This window comes from Haliotis asinina, chromosome 9 (genome assembly GCF_037392515.1).
Source record: "Haliotis asinina isolate JCU_RB_2024 chromosome 9, JCU_Hal_asi_v2, whole genome shotgun sequence".
Lineage (NCBI taxonomy): Eukaryota > Metazoa > Mollusca > Gastropoda > Lepetellida > Haliotidae > Haliotis > Haliotis asinina.
The window spans coordinates 4,364,393-4,381,214 of NC_090288.1; the positions used below are offsets into that span (position 1 = coordinate 4,364,393).

At 41.5% G+C, this 16,822-nt stretch overlaps 1 protein-coding gene and 1 pseudogene across 1 annotated transcript; one reads left to right on the plus strand and one right to left on the minus strand.

Annotated features, from left to right (window-relative positions):
* Nucleotides 1–375: 375 nt before the first annotated feature.
* On the minus strand, nt 376–12,235 carry LOC137295920 (universal stress protein Sll1388-like). Its single transcript, XM_067827498.1, has 4 exons — nt 12,060–12,235; nt 6,298–6,378; nt 1,631–1,740; nt 376–749 (listed from the first exon to the last, which is right to left on the minus strand). Exons 1-4 carry the CDS (start codon nt 12,127–12,129, stop codon nt 519–521), a joined length of 492 nt encoding a protein of 163 aa, XP_067683599.1. The 5' UTR covers nt 12,130–12,235; the 3' UTR covers nt 376–518.
* A 3,171-nt stretch (nt 12,236–15,406) lies between these two features.
* Nucleotides 15,407–16,591, plus strand: LOC137296510 (probable ATP-dependent RNA helicase DDX23 pseudogene; annotated as a pseudogene).
* Nucleotides 16,592–16,822: the final 231 nt, after the last annotated feature.

Genomic DNA, 16,822 nt, shown 5'->3' on the forward strand with positions numbered 1-16,822 from the left:
AGCAGACCACTACTTACATGTAAGCTTCGTTTAACCGATCTTAGAATAATGTTCCGGCTATATCACAGTGTCAGCAGGAAAAACAGGTCTTTTGAAGATACGGGATGAAATTGATCTTCAGTAACCCTTAAGGCGACTAACGGGATTGAGTGGTCAGGTTCGCTGATTTGGCTGACACATGTCATCGTATCAGAATTGCGTAGATCTATCCTGCTGATCACTGGATTGTCTGGTGCAGACTCGCTGGAATATTGCTGAATGCGGCCTAAAACTGTAGACATTCACTCATTCTTGACGTCACTTTGACCTTCCTCTGAACACCTCACGCTCATCAGGGACATTCGATGAGACGACAATTTAAAAATTAAACTTAGATGGGTTTTTTAATTTTTTATTTTATAATGAGGGTCAAAACGGAGACGGATCAATAGCATTTACCATACTAAGAATTAAAATATAATGCCCTGAATCACCGAGGATGTCAAAGCGTTAGCGCTGGGTATTTGGTGGTCTGTGGATCAATGTCCGCTGTGTGTGCCGTGCTGTTTATGGTGGTCTTTGTGACGACAAACGACGACTGGGACGTGAGAGTGATGAAGGACGTAGTCGCTGATGCTGCCGACAAATGTCCTCCTCATTTTGCCAAGGCCCCTGGTGCCGGTGACGATCATGGAGGCATTCTCTTCGTCGGCAACTTTGCAAATTACCTCCCCCGGTTTCCCTGGGATGCTGCGAACTTTGCCCTCGAGCTGTAATAAAGCACTCCATCCTTATTCTATGACCAGATATGTGTGGATATTTCTACCGATATCCTCCTTGTGAATATACAATAGTGATTATCCTACCTCACACACGAATGTCGCTTTCTGATTGGCTAAGCGCTGTTCTGTTACTTTCAATGTACCCGCTTATAGGCGATGTAATATTTTCAATGTACACTGCTAGGAATTCCAAACTCTTCTGGTGCTTCATGGTAGTACTTCTTTGCCTCGAATGCCACTGCATCACGCATGAAGCACGGAAATTACCGACGTTTTGCGATTGTAAATGGATGGAAGGGAGATAACGGTAAATATATTTACCTTATGTGTTCTGCAACATGGCGATTTGCCTCGCATTCAACAGAAGTGCTTCAAACAGTTCAAAATTAAAATTCAGGTGTTCGATAAGATAAATACGTTGTTCATCGGTCCCTCGGGGTGCGGGCTCGGGGAACATAAACAAACCTCGAGGGTACATGATCCCATGGCCCTCCTCGTGACCAGTGAACAACTTATAATACCCTTCATGTGTTGTACATTTCATCACACCCTTCACCTGTTGTAAGACTGAGTATATCTTCAATGTGTTTTAAGACTCAGTAATTCCTTAAAGTGTTGTAAGTCTATCCCACATATTGTGTGCGTATGTCTAAGAATATCCTACATTTGGGTATATGTTTAAGTATATCCTAGATGTGCGTCTCTGTCTAAGTATATTCTAAATGTGCGTGTGTATCCAAATATATCCTGTTCATGTATATCTAAGTGTATCCTAAATGCCCTGGACATCAAAGGTCTTACAAGATTCTTCATGTGTCTTCGTGTGAATAAATCATCACAGACACTGACCATGCCGGTGTTTTACTTACTCCATTGTCTTTCAGCGTTTGGCTCAAAGTGTCCACCATCTTCTGAGCCCGCCGCTCTTCCTCGTGCATCATCTGAGTGATAAGACTGACATCAGTCATGACAGGAGCCTCTGGAATACAGAGTGAATGATTAAGAGGTTGGGTGTGATGAAAGAAATTAGGATTCTGTGTCGATTTTAGAAAGTATTGTTCAAATATTAGGAACTATGTCAAAGCATTATGATGCAGCAATTCTTACAGGTTTTTGTATTCGGCCTACTAAAGCATTTGTGGAGTCGCATACTGGTATGTATCAATTTGACGGAGTAGATTAAACTCCACCACAAGTCACAGGTTACACTGAGGGGCAAATGCTATGTCTGTATGTCGATAAAGAACTAATAGATAAATAACACTTAATGTATCATAAAACACAAAAACATAAATTTCAATTATTTGCACATTTGATTTGTTAATCAAAGTTACTTTACAAGAATTTCCCGGAATTCAATGGATAACAAAGTTAATCACATTGAAGTTGAATCGCCCGCTGCAGTCTTTTGCAATGGGTTCTCTCTGATTTTCTCGGGACTTTGGGGTGTTTGTTAGTGTGTTTATATTCTTCATTACTGTGGTTGCGGTTTTGTTTTGGTTATTGCTTTTCGTTTCTTGTAATTCATAATACCATTTTAGTTACATATTACATATTTACATATTTTGAGATATTTAGTACGATGGCTGATGTAAGCCTTTCTATGGGTGTCATGGTATTTTACATATCTCAACATAAACGTTTTGAAAGAATGACATGTTAGATGTTAATCAAAGTGAGTGAAATTAGTTTTACGCCGCGCTCAGCAATATGTTAATCAACATATCAGACGTATTCAACTCACAAGAAATCGCACAGAGATGACCCGGTAGACAGCACATGCATTTCATGTTATCTACATGTATGCTGTAATCTATATCTTGTTTTCAGCAGTCGTTTGTATTTTTAGAAGTTTTGCCCGATTTTACGGAGTAAACATGCTTGTCTAGACATTCCACTGAATGCCCAGTTAGGCCGTTGTGGGTTATTTGGACATATGATATTTGTAATTGTGAAATTTTTATTGATGCAAACATTTTATTGATGTATCAGTCTGAAACAGTTTAAATATTTCTATTGAGCACATTCGGAGGAGGTGGTTTTGTAAAGAATATCCTCCCGTAAACAGTGAGGATGGACGCATTGTACGACACATTTCACATGTCGGTAAAAGATAACCAATGGTTTACTTTCAGGTAACCAGATAGCTCTCACACAGACTTCTATAGCGATGTTGCATTGAATTTCATATTCCTTTTTCAAATCAAGAACAGATGTACAGCCTGGCCTCAAAGCAGCCATAAAATCACAAACGTAGCTGATCACATCAAACAGTTTGGGTTTGCAAGAAGCCATGTAAGTGAGTGACTTAATATTTAACGTCACATCGGCAATAGCCGATATCGCCATATCGTGACGAACAAGCGATGTGCTAACATGTAGCATGGCTAAATGATCCCCAAGGAGTTGAAAAAGTATGGGAAAGTACGATAGTGTCCTGACCAGGGATAGTAACACAGAGCCGTGAGCAGGATATGTGCGTGAACATGACCGCCAAAGAACTGAACTATTATTATTTCTATAATTGTTTCAGGAGTGATCGCGTCGAAAAGACCAACTTCGTAATGGATAACAACTCACCAGGATCGAATCTGGCATTTAAAACTAGGAGCACTATAAGTTCGTTCGCTGATAACAGGATAATTAAAGAGGTCAAGCTGTACTCCCGAAAGTTTAGTAAGTCCATCCTCATTGTGTAAGGACTGTGTTTGAAGAACACCTAGAGAGATAGAGGGAGAGAATTTTAATCTTGGAATTACAATGAATAGTTGCAACTCATGTTTATACAAACCTTGACGGACCCATGTCGTAATATATCTGTAGCATCTCAGTTTCTAGCCCAGTTCTAACGAAGCAGTGTAAAACTAAACTCACTCACTCGAACAGACTATGGATCAGTGGTGAATGTCGAGTGCTGACAGTGAATAACCATACCTCAAAGGTTTCAGGACGTTCAGGCATAGGTTTCTTCAATACCAGGATAAAGTGTCGATGGTATTTGGTGTGAATGAATGTGTGAATGGGCGGATGCTTTGGTATGTGAGGTACTAGGTGGATGAATTAAAGGGTGATTGAATAAATTTTAGCTGAAAAAACACGGTTGTGGCGAAGGTGAAGTTTTCTATGTAATAACTTCAAGTTATCCGAGGTTCAGCACACCCGATCCTAAATAGATAAGCACATCATAACTTACAGAATGTGCAGCGAACAAACTTTTCCTTCGAGACATCCGAAGTTCGACGCATCAAGGTTCAACACAAATTTCCGGTATATATGTCAGTTTGTGATCACCTTGTCATCCGGGATTCAAACTCGCGAACAAAGGTTTCTGATACGCTTTCAGGGTTAGTTTTGCATTGTTCTTGATGTTGGTGCTCAACTGCATAGAAGTGTCTGAAGGACTGAGCGCGCCTTTGATGCTTCGACCGTTGGTCGCGTCTTACTAAAAGGCGTTGCAAGTAACCATGCTCTTACCTTCCTCGCGCTCCTCATTTAAGATATAAGTGGTCGAATGTGAGGGTCTGAGTTTAGTATTTATGCAGGACTGCGGCATGATATATCAGACCGGTAGCACAAGAAAACTTACACTAGTCCCGACGAGGACTTGCAATGAGTGGGTATGGTTGTACGCAGTTTTAATAATATTCGACCAATATGTCACGGCAGGGGGCAGCAGAAACTGCCTTCACACATGATAACCATATGGGGCATCGATTTTCAGCAACCCCGCCGATGCCTATATGAAGAGATTTTGCCACATCGCAAGAACTAAATGTGTATGTCTAACCACTGACAAACCAGTGGTTGACAGTACGAGTAGAAATCGGATGCGGCATACTTCTAGTCCAGCTTTTGTCCGATTTACCCCTGGCCTCAGATGTTACTACAGTCTGGGGGCGTTATGAATGAGTGGCGGGTTGGTTTCGTGGAATTTTAACCGTTCTGTTCATGCCAATATTGTGTTCACCGCACAATTGCTGTTGCTGTTATTTCGTTTAAAACATAGACTACTGGGGCTCTTGTTGTGTTTGTTTTCACTGCATTCTCGGAACTCAATAATATTTCAACTTCCATGCAATTTAGTTACTAGCACCCAGCCATACCAACTTACCATAGCGATCCACTGTCTCCTGCCTAAAGATGTAGGGTAACTTACCAGGCTATCGATTTAGTGGAATCCAAGAAACATGGGCATGGATTTCGGGAATCTGTATTCTCCACCTTAAATTCCCTAGTGGATCATAACGTCAACAGAGTCAGAAATGTACACCCACATCAGTTGTCATTGTCAAGTTTGTTTTAACATTGTGTTCATTGTGTGATGCTCATTTGCATTCCCCTAAACATTCAACACGAACGTCTTGGAGAAATGGGTCAGGTCATGATTGAGTAGACTGAGTCTGAATGGAGCGAGAGGTCATGTTCATTGATTTGGCGGGTCATCGTACGGCACGTTTGTTGGTCGTAGATCAAGCATTGGTTTCTTACCGGTCCATACTCGATCATTTACAGACATCGTCATTTAACTAGATCACTAAGTTCGGCTTTGAACCACATAGAACATCGCCTCTTAAGACATTCTCTTTTAAAATTCCGTTAATTTAGAAATCAAATAGCTCGCATGCAGTGTCACAGGTATTTGATGATCGCACTACGAAATCGCTTTGTGGAAGGGGTCCAATGGGAAATGATTGTTCAATACATCGAAAGTCTAACAAAATACTGTTATAAGATGAAAAGTGCATCCGTTATGCATCCATTAAACAAGGAACATGTTACAAGTCCATTTTTTGAGAATTAATAGAATCAATGCTATCACTGGTAATAAATAAAGGCCTTCGGGGTATAGAACATCATAACTGCCAGTAACAGAACATAAAAGACTCTTAAAGTAGCAATTAACGATGAGTTACCGATGAGTATCTGACAGTAATTTCCGATCACGAGGTACGACATGAGACCATGTTATATTGTAACTTTAAACGAATCGGAGGGAGTGTATCTGGTCATGTGACAAGGGTGGGAAAGCTCCAACATTTAGAAAGATAGAGTTAACACTAGACAGTGCTGCGGGTTACAAAGTCAGCAGAAGAGTCGCATCGCCATCCATCCGGGTGCCGATCCACAAAGCGTTACGATATGTCGTAACTCTATACGTTATCATAGGCTTACGCAAGTCGTAGCGTTACGAAGGCTTTGTGGATCGGGGCCCAGGTCCATATCTGGAAAAGAGCTTGCCCTGGCCTGTCCAGTCCAAGTCATCTCGTAATGAAGAAAAGGATCGAGTAAAGTAAGTTAGCATAGAACCTGTGTTGAGTTATTCACTGTATGCCAGAGTGCCAGTACAAGAATGCAGTGCTGTAGTTAGGAGTCCCGGTCGTCCGACCTCTCGCTCCTTGACGTAACAGCCCCGGACGGGCCAAACGAGTGTGTAACTTGAGCTTGCATCACCCCTGACAATGCGGAACGGCCATCTTAATGGGTGACTGGTAATACGGTTTACTTACACCCAAATCACAGTTACGGCAATACTTACGAGAGTAGGTGATGTTGTGGTACTCGGGGCAGTGGACTATCACGACATGGTCGACGGGGCGACGAATGTTCTTCAAGTAGACTGCAACACAGAAAGGTGCTTGAATGAATATGAATGAATATTGTTTTACACTTTAGTCAGACATTCTTCAGCAGTCGGTGCTTACCAGAGGTACAAGACATCAGCTCACTTCTTTTCTTTTCGGCCGAACGAAGTAAATATCCTAGACATTTTGAGCGCTAACATCGTTCATGGTCGATATCCATCGTTTAAAAAAGCAACTTATTCAACTGGGGCTCCTCACTCAGAGATAAAGATGATTTGCCAGCGCGCCATTATAGAGTGAAGGCGATGGGTACTTCGAACAGTACCTGTGGTCAAATAATAACTGTGGTCAAACAATAACTGTAGTCAAACAATAACTGTGGTCAAACAATAACTGTGGTCAAACAATAACTGTGGTCAAGTGGAAAGATCGCCTGCCCGGGAAGCGGAAAGTCGAATGTTCGATCCTCAGGTATGTCACATTAAAATATATATTTGCATGATTAGGTTCCTAACATCACGTTGTGGTCAAGGTCATCGTAGAAGTAATGTGGCGACAGGTGTACGTCGAGGGCAGAAGAATGCAGGTTGTGTGAGTATATTAGAAGTTGTTCAGTGGTCACGTCGAGGGTAGAAGAATGCAGGTTGTGTGAGTATATTAGAAGTTGTTCACTGGTCACGACGGGGGTAGAAGAATGCAGGTTGTGTGAGTATATTAGAAGTTGTTCACTGGTCACGACGGGGGCAGAAGAATGCAGGTTGTGTGAGTATATTAGAAGAATGCAGGTTGTGTGAGTATATCAAAAGAATGCAGGTTGTGTGAGTATATCAGAAGAATGCAGGTTGTGTGAGTATATCAGAAGAATGCAGGCTGTGTGAGTATACCAGAAGAATGCAGGTTGTGTGAGTATATTAGAAGAATGCAGGTTGTGTGAGTATATCAGAAGAATGCAGGTTGTGTGAGTATATCAGAAGAATGCAGGTTGTGTGAGTATATCAGAGGAATGCAGGCTGTGTGAGTATATCAGAAGTTGTTCACTGGTCACGACGGGGCATGGGTTGATGTACCCTCCAGGTTTGTTTATGTTCGAACCCCTCCAAGATAATTTTGAATTGTTTGAAGCATGGGTATCGGATGGTATACTTCAGCCAACCTGTGAAATCAAACGATTCGAATCTTGTATCTTGCTGTTTATTCCCACAGGTATAGTCTAAGTAAAATCGCCACGATGCAATTCCATTTCTTCAATATTCAGAGGAACTACATTTGAACGATTTGTCACAATTTATTTATTGGAATGGGAGGCAAGTGTTTTCGTAGCCATCGCTAGATTTGCAGACGACACAAGAAAACAAATTTAGAGTTATCTACTTTCCATCGATTTGCATTCGCAAAAACCCGGTAACTTCCGTGCATCATACGTGACTGAATGTTATGCGAGATAAAGAAGTACTACCACGAAGTACCCAGTGAGTTGCAGTTGACAGTATGACACATTGTAGTGTACCTCGCTTGTAAGTGCGTATATCGTATATTGTTGTAGAATATATGAACTACTGTATGTACAGTATATACACGTACTGTATCTGTACACAGACAATCATGTTATTATATTGATTCTTTAATTTTGTAATTTTTAATACCCGTGGGGGTTTGTCTTGTTTGTCTTACCGTAACGATATTGTTCAGTGTGATGTACAACTATACTCACTACAGTACAGTGATCAACAGCATGAGCATCGATTTACGCAACTGTGACCTCATGACATATATTTACCAAGTCAGCGAGACTGACCGTCTGATTCCGTTAGTCGCCTCTTACGACAATATACACTTAATTATACTTATATTTAGTATTGTTTACTAAATGGAGCTATGAACTCCGGATGAACTAAGTCTCTTTGTCCCCAGTGACAAAGGCGGATTCCTAATCAGCAGGTAAACGTTTGTAAGAGAAGGTCAAGTGATACACCCTATGGGTCAAGTTCACAAGCAGATAACGGCCGTGCTGGGCTATGGAGAGGTCATGTGTGTACCTTTCTCTATAATCAGTAAAGGTTAGCATAGAGATAGCACGTGCACTCTTAATGCAAAGAGGGCAAAGTGTTCATTTCAACATACACCAATACTGCTGATTGAAGCTCACAACAATACATATAATTAATTGATTACATTATTCTAAAAGAAAATATCACGCCGGGGCACACCAGAAATGGGCTTCACACATAGCACACATGTGGGGAGTCGAACTCGAGTTTTCGGCGTGACGAGCCAACGCCTTAACCATTAGGCTGCCCCGCCGACCCTCACATCGGAACCAGCAAAATAAGGATTGATATTATGAGCATCACCATCCGCAGACATCAAGCCAGACAAACTGTTTTAGTTGTCTTAAATGGGTTCGTTCGTGACTAAAGTCTCTGGATGACCAATTTCTCTTTTTGTGTATTTTATGGGTGTTACAAATCTGTGTAAATGTACTTTTAAATTTATCAGCACAATCTGGGAAGAAGCACCGGGTGTTGGAGATGTTGCCTGGATAGTATGTAACTGAAACACCTGACCTGAACAAAAACATGTATATCCAAATGAGACACGGCATACTGGCTCCGAGACGGCAGTTTTATAAATCATAATTTAAGACATTCAGACTGTCCAAATGAAATTTTATCTACAAATTTTGTTTTTAAAAATTATTGTACACGCTATTTTCATAAATGTACAACAGCATGTCTCATTATATTTCAGCAAGTGCAACAATTTATAATTACATGAGAGTATATTTGAATATGTCTACCTATGTCTAAATGCAAATATGAGTGCGTTTGAGAACTGCTGAGTATATTAAAATACATCTCGGCCATATGATGGCAGTATAATACTTCGGAGTATAAATATATTATATCTGAGTTGTTGGGTGGGTTGGTTTGTTGCCGCACTAAGCAATATTCCAGCTATGCGGCGGTTAGCTGTCAACAATCCAATCTGGAACAGACAACCAGTTACCAAATGTACTGGCATCGATCATCTTAATTGTGATACGATCATATGTGTCAGCCAAGTCACCATCAATGGGTGGCTGCAGATCACCAGGATCTTCACGGGTACTTATTATATATATGTAAGTCAAAGTATATACTGAGTATATATGAGAATGAAAATGTATATTTGATTGTGTTTGAGGATACATGACGTACGCAGAGTGTTTGTGAAAAAGCGAGCGAGTTTAGTTTTGCGTCGCACTCAGCAATATTCCAGCAATATGGCGGCGGTCTGTAAACAATCGAGTCTGGACCAGACAATCCAGTGATCAACAGCATGATCATCGATCGCGCAAATGGGAACCGATGACATGTGCCAACCAAGTCAGCGAGCCTGACCACCCGATCCCGTTAGTCGCCTCTTACGACAAGCATGGTATGACTAGCATGGGTTGCTCAAGGCCGATTCTACCCCGGACCTTCACGGGTCTGTGTGTGAAAGATAGAATATCAGTTGTCGGATATTACTTCAAGGTATATACAAATAAATTCTTTGTCTTAAAGGAGATACGAACAACCACGTCTCGTAAAATTCCAAAGATGTAGCACAAGTAGCAAACATTTAATTTATCAAACCTATGACAAACCTTGACCATTCGAAGCAAGGGCAATGCGATAAGCATTATTCTATTCAGTGTTTCCATACCTGGGGATGAGTAATACGATATGTAATGTCCACATAACATTGTAATGTGTCATGCGAGGTTAATCGGTCGGGGAACGACATGACACGGAAACCCCATAACGAGGTTGTTGCACTGTGTGGAAAGTGATGAACGTGAACGTGGCTCTTGGCGTGATCTCGCGTGATTCATTCCAGTGACTATTATGGACAAAAAGCGTTCAAATGAATACCTCACGTCTACTCGTTCAAATTAGACCCAGTTTTGCAAATAACAATGTCTTTATTACACTCCAGTAACGGCAGATATCCCAGATTCAATAATGGTATAATAATCTGTACCACGAACAGCGCCATCTCAGTCAAGAGGGAAAGTACAGCTAAAAAGCCCTTCAAAGAATAACTCGCGTCTGCTCATTCAGGTTAGTCACAGTTTTACAAATAACAATGTCTTTATCAAACTCAAAAAACGACAGATTTCCCAGACACACAGATTGTAAAATGGTCGGCACCATGAACGGCGTTATTTCAGTATAGAGATACGTTGTTTCACGTATATCGTGCCTAGCTTGTCACCCGTCAGCATGGAAGAAATGCCAATATACTCTGTGGTTTATAAATATTGAGGTGTGTTTGAGTACAAGTGTGTGTTAAATCAATATATAAGTACCTCTGAGTATAGCATTACTTTATCATGCATATTTTACTTATGCGGGTATGGTTAAGTGTAAGCATGTTTGATGTATACATGCAGATGTGTGTGTGCGTGTGTGTGTATACACACGTGTGTTTGAGAGAGGGAGGGGAGAGAGAGGGAGTGAGAGAGAGCATTTTAGCTTTCTTGATCATGCAGTGAACATTCAATATTAAGTAGTGAGTGAATGAGTGCGACTTTAAAGGAACTCAAATCACATTACCATATAGGCACCCATGTCTTTAAAACATTCAACCCAAACATATTCTGGGATATTTTAACTACTTTCGATTTGACGTCTAAATATTACGTTTCGCGGGTGTGCCATTTCTATAAGTGCTCACGCAACAACTACCTGTGCCATGGTTCACGTCAAAATGTTTGCATGCATATTTGAAGACAGCAAGTTGCAAACATTCTCTCAGCTCGAACATCCTGCACAAATAAACCGCCAGGTAACTGTTTGGTGTTAAAGAGCTGGAGGAATTGAAGAATTTAACCACAGGGTGATTTTATTTTTAACTTCACAATAGAACGGTTTAGCTATTCAAATATATAGCGTGTGGCTCTGACCAGATGAGATGCAAAAGACAGAAGTGCTGAATCCTGTTTTGCTAGTATGCGATGAAACTAGACCAGAAAAGACCTCTACAACTACTCTGTAGATATGTATATAGTAGAAAAACTAATATATCAGGCAGTGATGAGATAAAGAAAACAAGGTAACTCTAAGTGTCATTTGCACATCGAGTTATCTGAGGTTTGACACACGCTAAGTGGTGACTGAAAACAGCCCAAAGTGTACACCAGATTCATAAACTAACATTGTATGAACCTGTATGTCGAACAAACGTTTGATGAAACTGAGCCTAACTGTGCGTTCCGCATCTTCTACATGCGTGCGTGTGTGCGTGCTTTCGTTCGTTCGTGTCTGTAGTGACTTGGATGAGCAGAATTTGATCCAACCCACACAGACACAGTGCAGATTTCCGAGGGAGTTAGTCTTTGCCTACGTTTTAATACTGACAGGTTCTCGTAAAATTAATGTCCCTTGACGCTCTTTACGTTTTGGTTACCGTTTTGGGTTTTTTTTCGTTCTGTATTTGACGAGGCCAGGTGGTTAAACCAGCGACCTTCCGTATCCCAGGACACACGTTCTTACCAGTACAGAGATGACATAAACGAATATTATCTGTAGTGTGACGATCTTACAAGATTAGAGACACGTGGACAACATTCAGCTCGATTTGATAAGTCAGCTCAGAACAGCTGACGACAGCCAACTAATCCTACCTGTCTTAACTTTACGTGTTTACACGCCCTCCTCTTTCACTGCAACACTAACCGAATGAAACTTACATTGAAATGCATATTCGGAGTACTCGCTTCCATCCATGGCTAAAACGACGACTCGACCTTCCTCTGACATCGTTGATGCTGTTGTAAGTGATGGTGATGCTAAAGGAGATGTATTTGGTGCTGTCGCTTGTTCTGCGCTCTGAGACTTGACATACCTATCACGTGACTTTGTGGTGTCTGACGCGGTTGGGAGCTTTGATAACGCAATGCTGTAGTGAAACTGCTTTAACATTCCGACAGCCGCGTCATCCACATGCCGACCATCGGCCAGTGGTTTAAGACAGGCGGTCAGTTTCTTTGAAGAGGGACTATGCTCAATGTGATAGTGATCATAATTGACATGCAAAGATGACGAAACGAGAGTTTAGATACCATCTGGCTAACGGTTATTTCAAATAATCTGATGAGGGAAGGAAACAAAGATATGCCATTAAACTACGAGTTGTTAAATCAATAGTACATACCAGACACGGATCATTGTAACATCTTTCTTACACACCCAACGGATCACCCCCTTTCCGATGTATCCTTTGTCAATAGATCACAATGGCATAGTACATAAATGACTCACTACTTAATACTTGAGGTGATCCTCCGCAAAACCTTTCCACAATATAAATATTGAATCAATAATCCACAATATATGCATCAATCAATCGTTTATTCAGAAGTATAGGTAATTTCTAATTACATATTTTTCTAGCTTAACAGGTGTGTTATTATCTACATATTTTCTTGTTTGATGGGGATAGTCTTCCTTGCAATATTTACTTTAGAACCGTGTGCAGATATTCTACATTTACCTCGACTCGGTGTTTTTCAGCATGTTTGTGTAGAATTTTGGCTATAGAGGGGATATATCCAAAGCCTTGAAATGAGCTGGATATGCTGAGATAAATTTTAACATGCCATGTTTGAGCAGTTTCGACATTGAAGTAGTCCGTCAAAATGTCTCCCTGGGGTCAGTATCATGAAGTAACCAACCACGAAGCTCACACCCGAACTTATAGGTTTTGTCAAACTCGAACTTACAGTTACTTCGTACCTACAACTTTACATAAGCCCCTAAAACTTCGACACAAAAATGTTTGACGGTGTATATGTTTGATAAACGTCTTACTAAATTTGCCCCCCCCCCCCCCCCCCCCACCACCACCACCACCTTAAAGCTTGAGTAGATTTTTAAACTCTTCCACTAAAGGTGAAATAATGCATTTAATATCCAATATACAGAAACTTAACTCCTTCTCGACTAAACATCGTTCACACATTACGATCCAACAACTATTATCTTATTTGCTTCACATGATATTATTGCATAATCCAAATTCCATCGACGAGACGCATGGTTCAAAGCGACGTAATTGGCTGGTCCTAAGAGAATTTGTAGAATACGTTGGTTGAATGCGGGACTCCGGTCAGCTCGACAGTATTTATCGTCGCAAAGACTCATCAAGACGCAAACACTTCCTTGTAAGGTGATTATCACAAGATTTCTTTACAGTTCATATAAAAAATTAAAAGTCAGGTCAAATGACACTGAGCTAAACTGTCAAAATTATCTGTAAATGTCTCTTAAACATCATTTGGCTTGTTTACCTCTCGTATTTATCACAGTGTGCTCTAGTTGGTGGTGGGAGATATGTGCTGGAGCTATAAGTAAGAAGTGGTATCAAAATGTTCCAGTTATCGCCAAGAAGTTACTGAGCAATCAGGATAAAAGTTTGACTGTAACATCAGTGATCCTTGTCTAGTTAATGAACCAAGAACTATCTACTTCACTATATCCGGTCTTATGCTATTTGCTCCTACACACCAGTACCCCCAAGTATGAACAAGATTGAAGCATGCAGTGTAATTAAGTTTATTGCACTTAAAGGGCTGCACTTCCTGATGAGATGAAATCTGTTTATGGTGATGATAGCCCATCCCATAACACTACTGAGCGATGGAAACGGAATTTCCAGACCGGTCACATGTCTCTCACAGATGAGCCAAGACGTTGACGCCTCTCTGACTGATGATATGGACACCGTGAACAAAGTCGAGGCACGTGGTTATGCATGAGACCGACTTGAGTTATGGGTCTTCATTCATAACTAACTGTACATGTCCAAAGTGTCAGCATGCTGGGTTTCCTCGTTTACTGACTCCTCTTACAAGACAGACTCCACGGAACATGTCACGACAGGCATTGGTGCTTCTGGAGCAGGATAAGGAGGATTTCTTCAATCTTGTAACATTGGGTCTATTTGAATGTTACAAATGTGAATGATACGTCGTTTTGATGACACAAATGGGGTCATTCAAGGGGTGGATGGTTGGTTTGTGAAGTCAGGGGACTTCTATCTAGCCGTTCTGTGCAAAAAACGGCGGGAGAAATGTGTAACTCGGGATGGTGGCTATGTAGCGATGGCATAAGAACACGAAAGCAAAATAAAGTTTCTACTCTGAATGAGCCTTTTTGATAATTAAAACTTTTTGATATCTCCTCGTATGTCGACCCATCCATCATTAACACGGGTGCGATGAGGGCATGTTTGACGTTTCCGGATTTATGAAAGAATGGACGAAAACGACACTTTCGCTCTAGAAATATTCATTAAAAGCGACGAAGCCCTTTGCATAATCATAGACTTGGTTTCAGTAACACGTTTGTCGTAAGAGGCAGCTAAAGGGATCGGTGGTCACACTCGCTGACTTGGTTGACACATGCCATCGGTTCCCATTTGCGTAGATGGATGCTCATGCTGTTGATCACAAGACTGTCAGGTTCAGACTCGATTATATACACACCGCCGCCATTGCTGAGTGCGTCATAAAACTAAACTCACTTTGCATAATCACAAGACATCGCTACTGAAAGCAGGGTGGACTGCAAAATGACAAAGTCGACAATGTCTCAGTCAAATAGCTGTGAGAATATTACACTATTATGCGTGAAACTGTAAACTAGCAGTACACCGTAGGAAAGACGATATCTCAACAAAGCAGCGATCACACATAAGAGAATCCAACTTCGTTCACGACCACATGTAGTTTCTGATCGCATCGTACGGTCGTACAGAGCTTTTTAGGATATAAATAGCGCATCGTACTATAGTTAGCTCCAAGTCGACTATGGCGGTGTGTGTACATAATCACCCTTGACTACGGTATCGATTGCGACACCGTACTGTTAACGTTTGTCAACGAGCGTGTTGCGTTCGGCGTACATAGGTTACATATAGTGAGAGACAGTGCTGTAGACGTGTTTTCGTGTTTGGACACCATCAGCGACACACACGCGTTAAGCACGCATCACCGACTCACACATCAAGTAAGCATCAGCGACACACGCATGTGACATGGACATGAGTGAGAAAACAGTCAGTCCTGATGAGAAGTATGTGGAAGGCTTTGGTTATAAGGTCGGGACAAGGAATAGGAAACGAACAAGGCATGTTGAGAGGTCGAGAGGTAGAGATCATAAGAGAAGTGGACCTAACCTTGACGATCGTCACCGACGTAGACGAATAGATAGAAGTCACAGAAGAGGAGGAGATAGAAGTCGCAGCAGGAACGGACACAAACGCAGAGAAGAATTCAATTCCTCATCTGACGATAAGGAAAGTGAGGTGAGAAGTACATGTACGGTCCATACAAAACGCGAAGATGACCACTCGAACAAACCTGAGGAAAATTCGAAACTTGAATCATCATCACTTGATGATCACGTTGAAATTATGCAGAGGGATGATCGTCACTGGGCCGAGAAATCTATGGATGAAATGACCCAAAGAGATTGGTTTATCCTAAAATCGGATCATAATATCAGGTGCAAAGGTGAACGTGTTCCTCATCCTTTGAGATCATGGAATGACCTCACAGTTCCTAGTTTTATAAGGGAGGTAATGGACAAAAGCGGGTACAAAAAACCCACTCCCATTCAGATGCAAACAATTCCTATAGCTCTACAAACCAGGGATGTTATCGGTGTTGCTGGAGCCGGAAGCGGCAAAACAGTCGCATATCTTGTTCCTCTTTTCGCACGTATTCACGGATTGCCAAAATGCCAAATGATGAAAAAAGCGACCAAAGTTCCTGATGCTGTTATTCTTACACCAACACGCCAGGTGGCTCAACAGGTCAAGGAGGAATGTGACAAGTTTGGCGAAGCAAGTGGCATCCGAACAGTCACAGTCATCGGAGGTGTAAATTTTAAGGAGCAAACCAAGAAGCTAGCTTCGGGCTTCGAGATTATTGTGGCCACCCCTGGTCGACTCCTTGATGTTCTAGAGAAAGGTATCCTTGGTCTCAACGAGAGGACCTGTGTTGTGATGGATGAAGTTGATGTTATGATAGAACTTGGCTTTGAACCTTTTTTATGTAAAATCCTTGATACATTACCAGAAAGGCCAGAGACAGAAGGTGTAGAAGAGGATGCGGAGAAGTACCACCAGACAGTCATATTCACGTCTACCATCTCACCTACCTTGGAGCGTCTCGCGCGTACATTCCTTCATGATCCCTGTGTGGTACAGGTTATTTGAAATCACATCCAGCATCATCACATCCTGCACGATCACATCCAGCATGGTCACATCCTGCATCATCATACTCAACATTATCACACCCAGCATGATCAAATCATGCATGATTACATCCATCGTTGTCACATCCTGCATGGTCACATCCTGCATTGTCACACCCAGCATGATCACATCCTGCATGATCAAATCCAGCACGGGAACACCCAGCATGATCACCGCCAACATGATCAC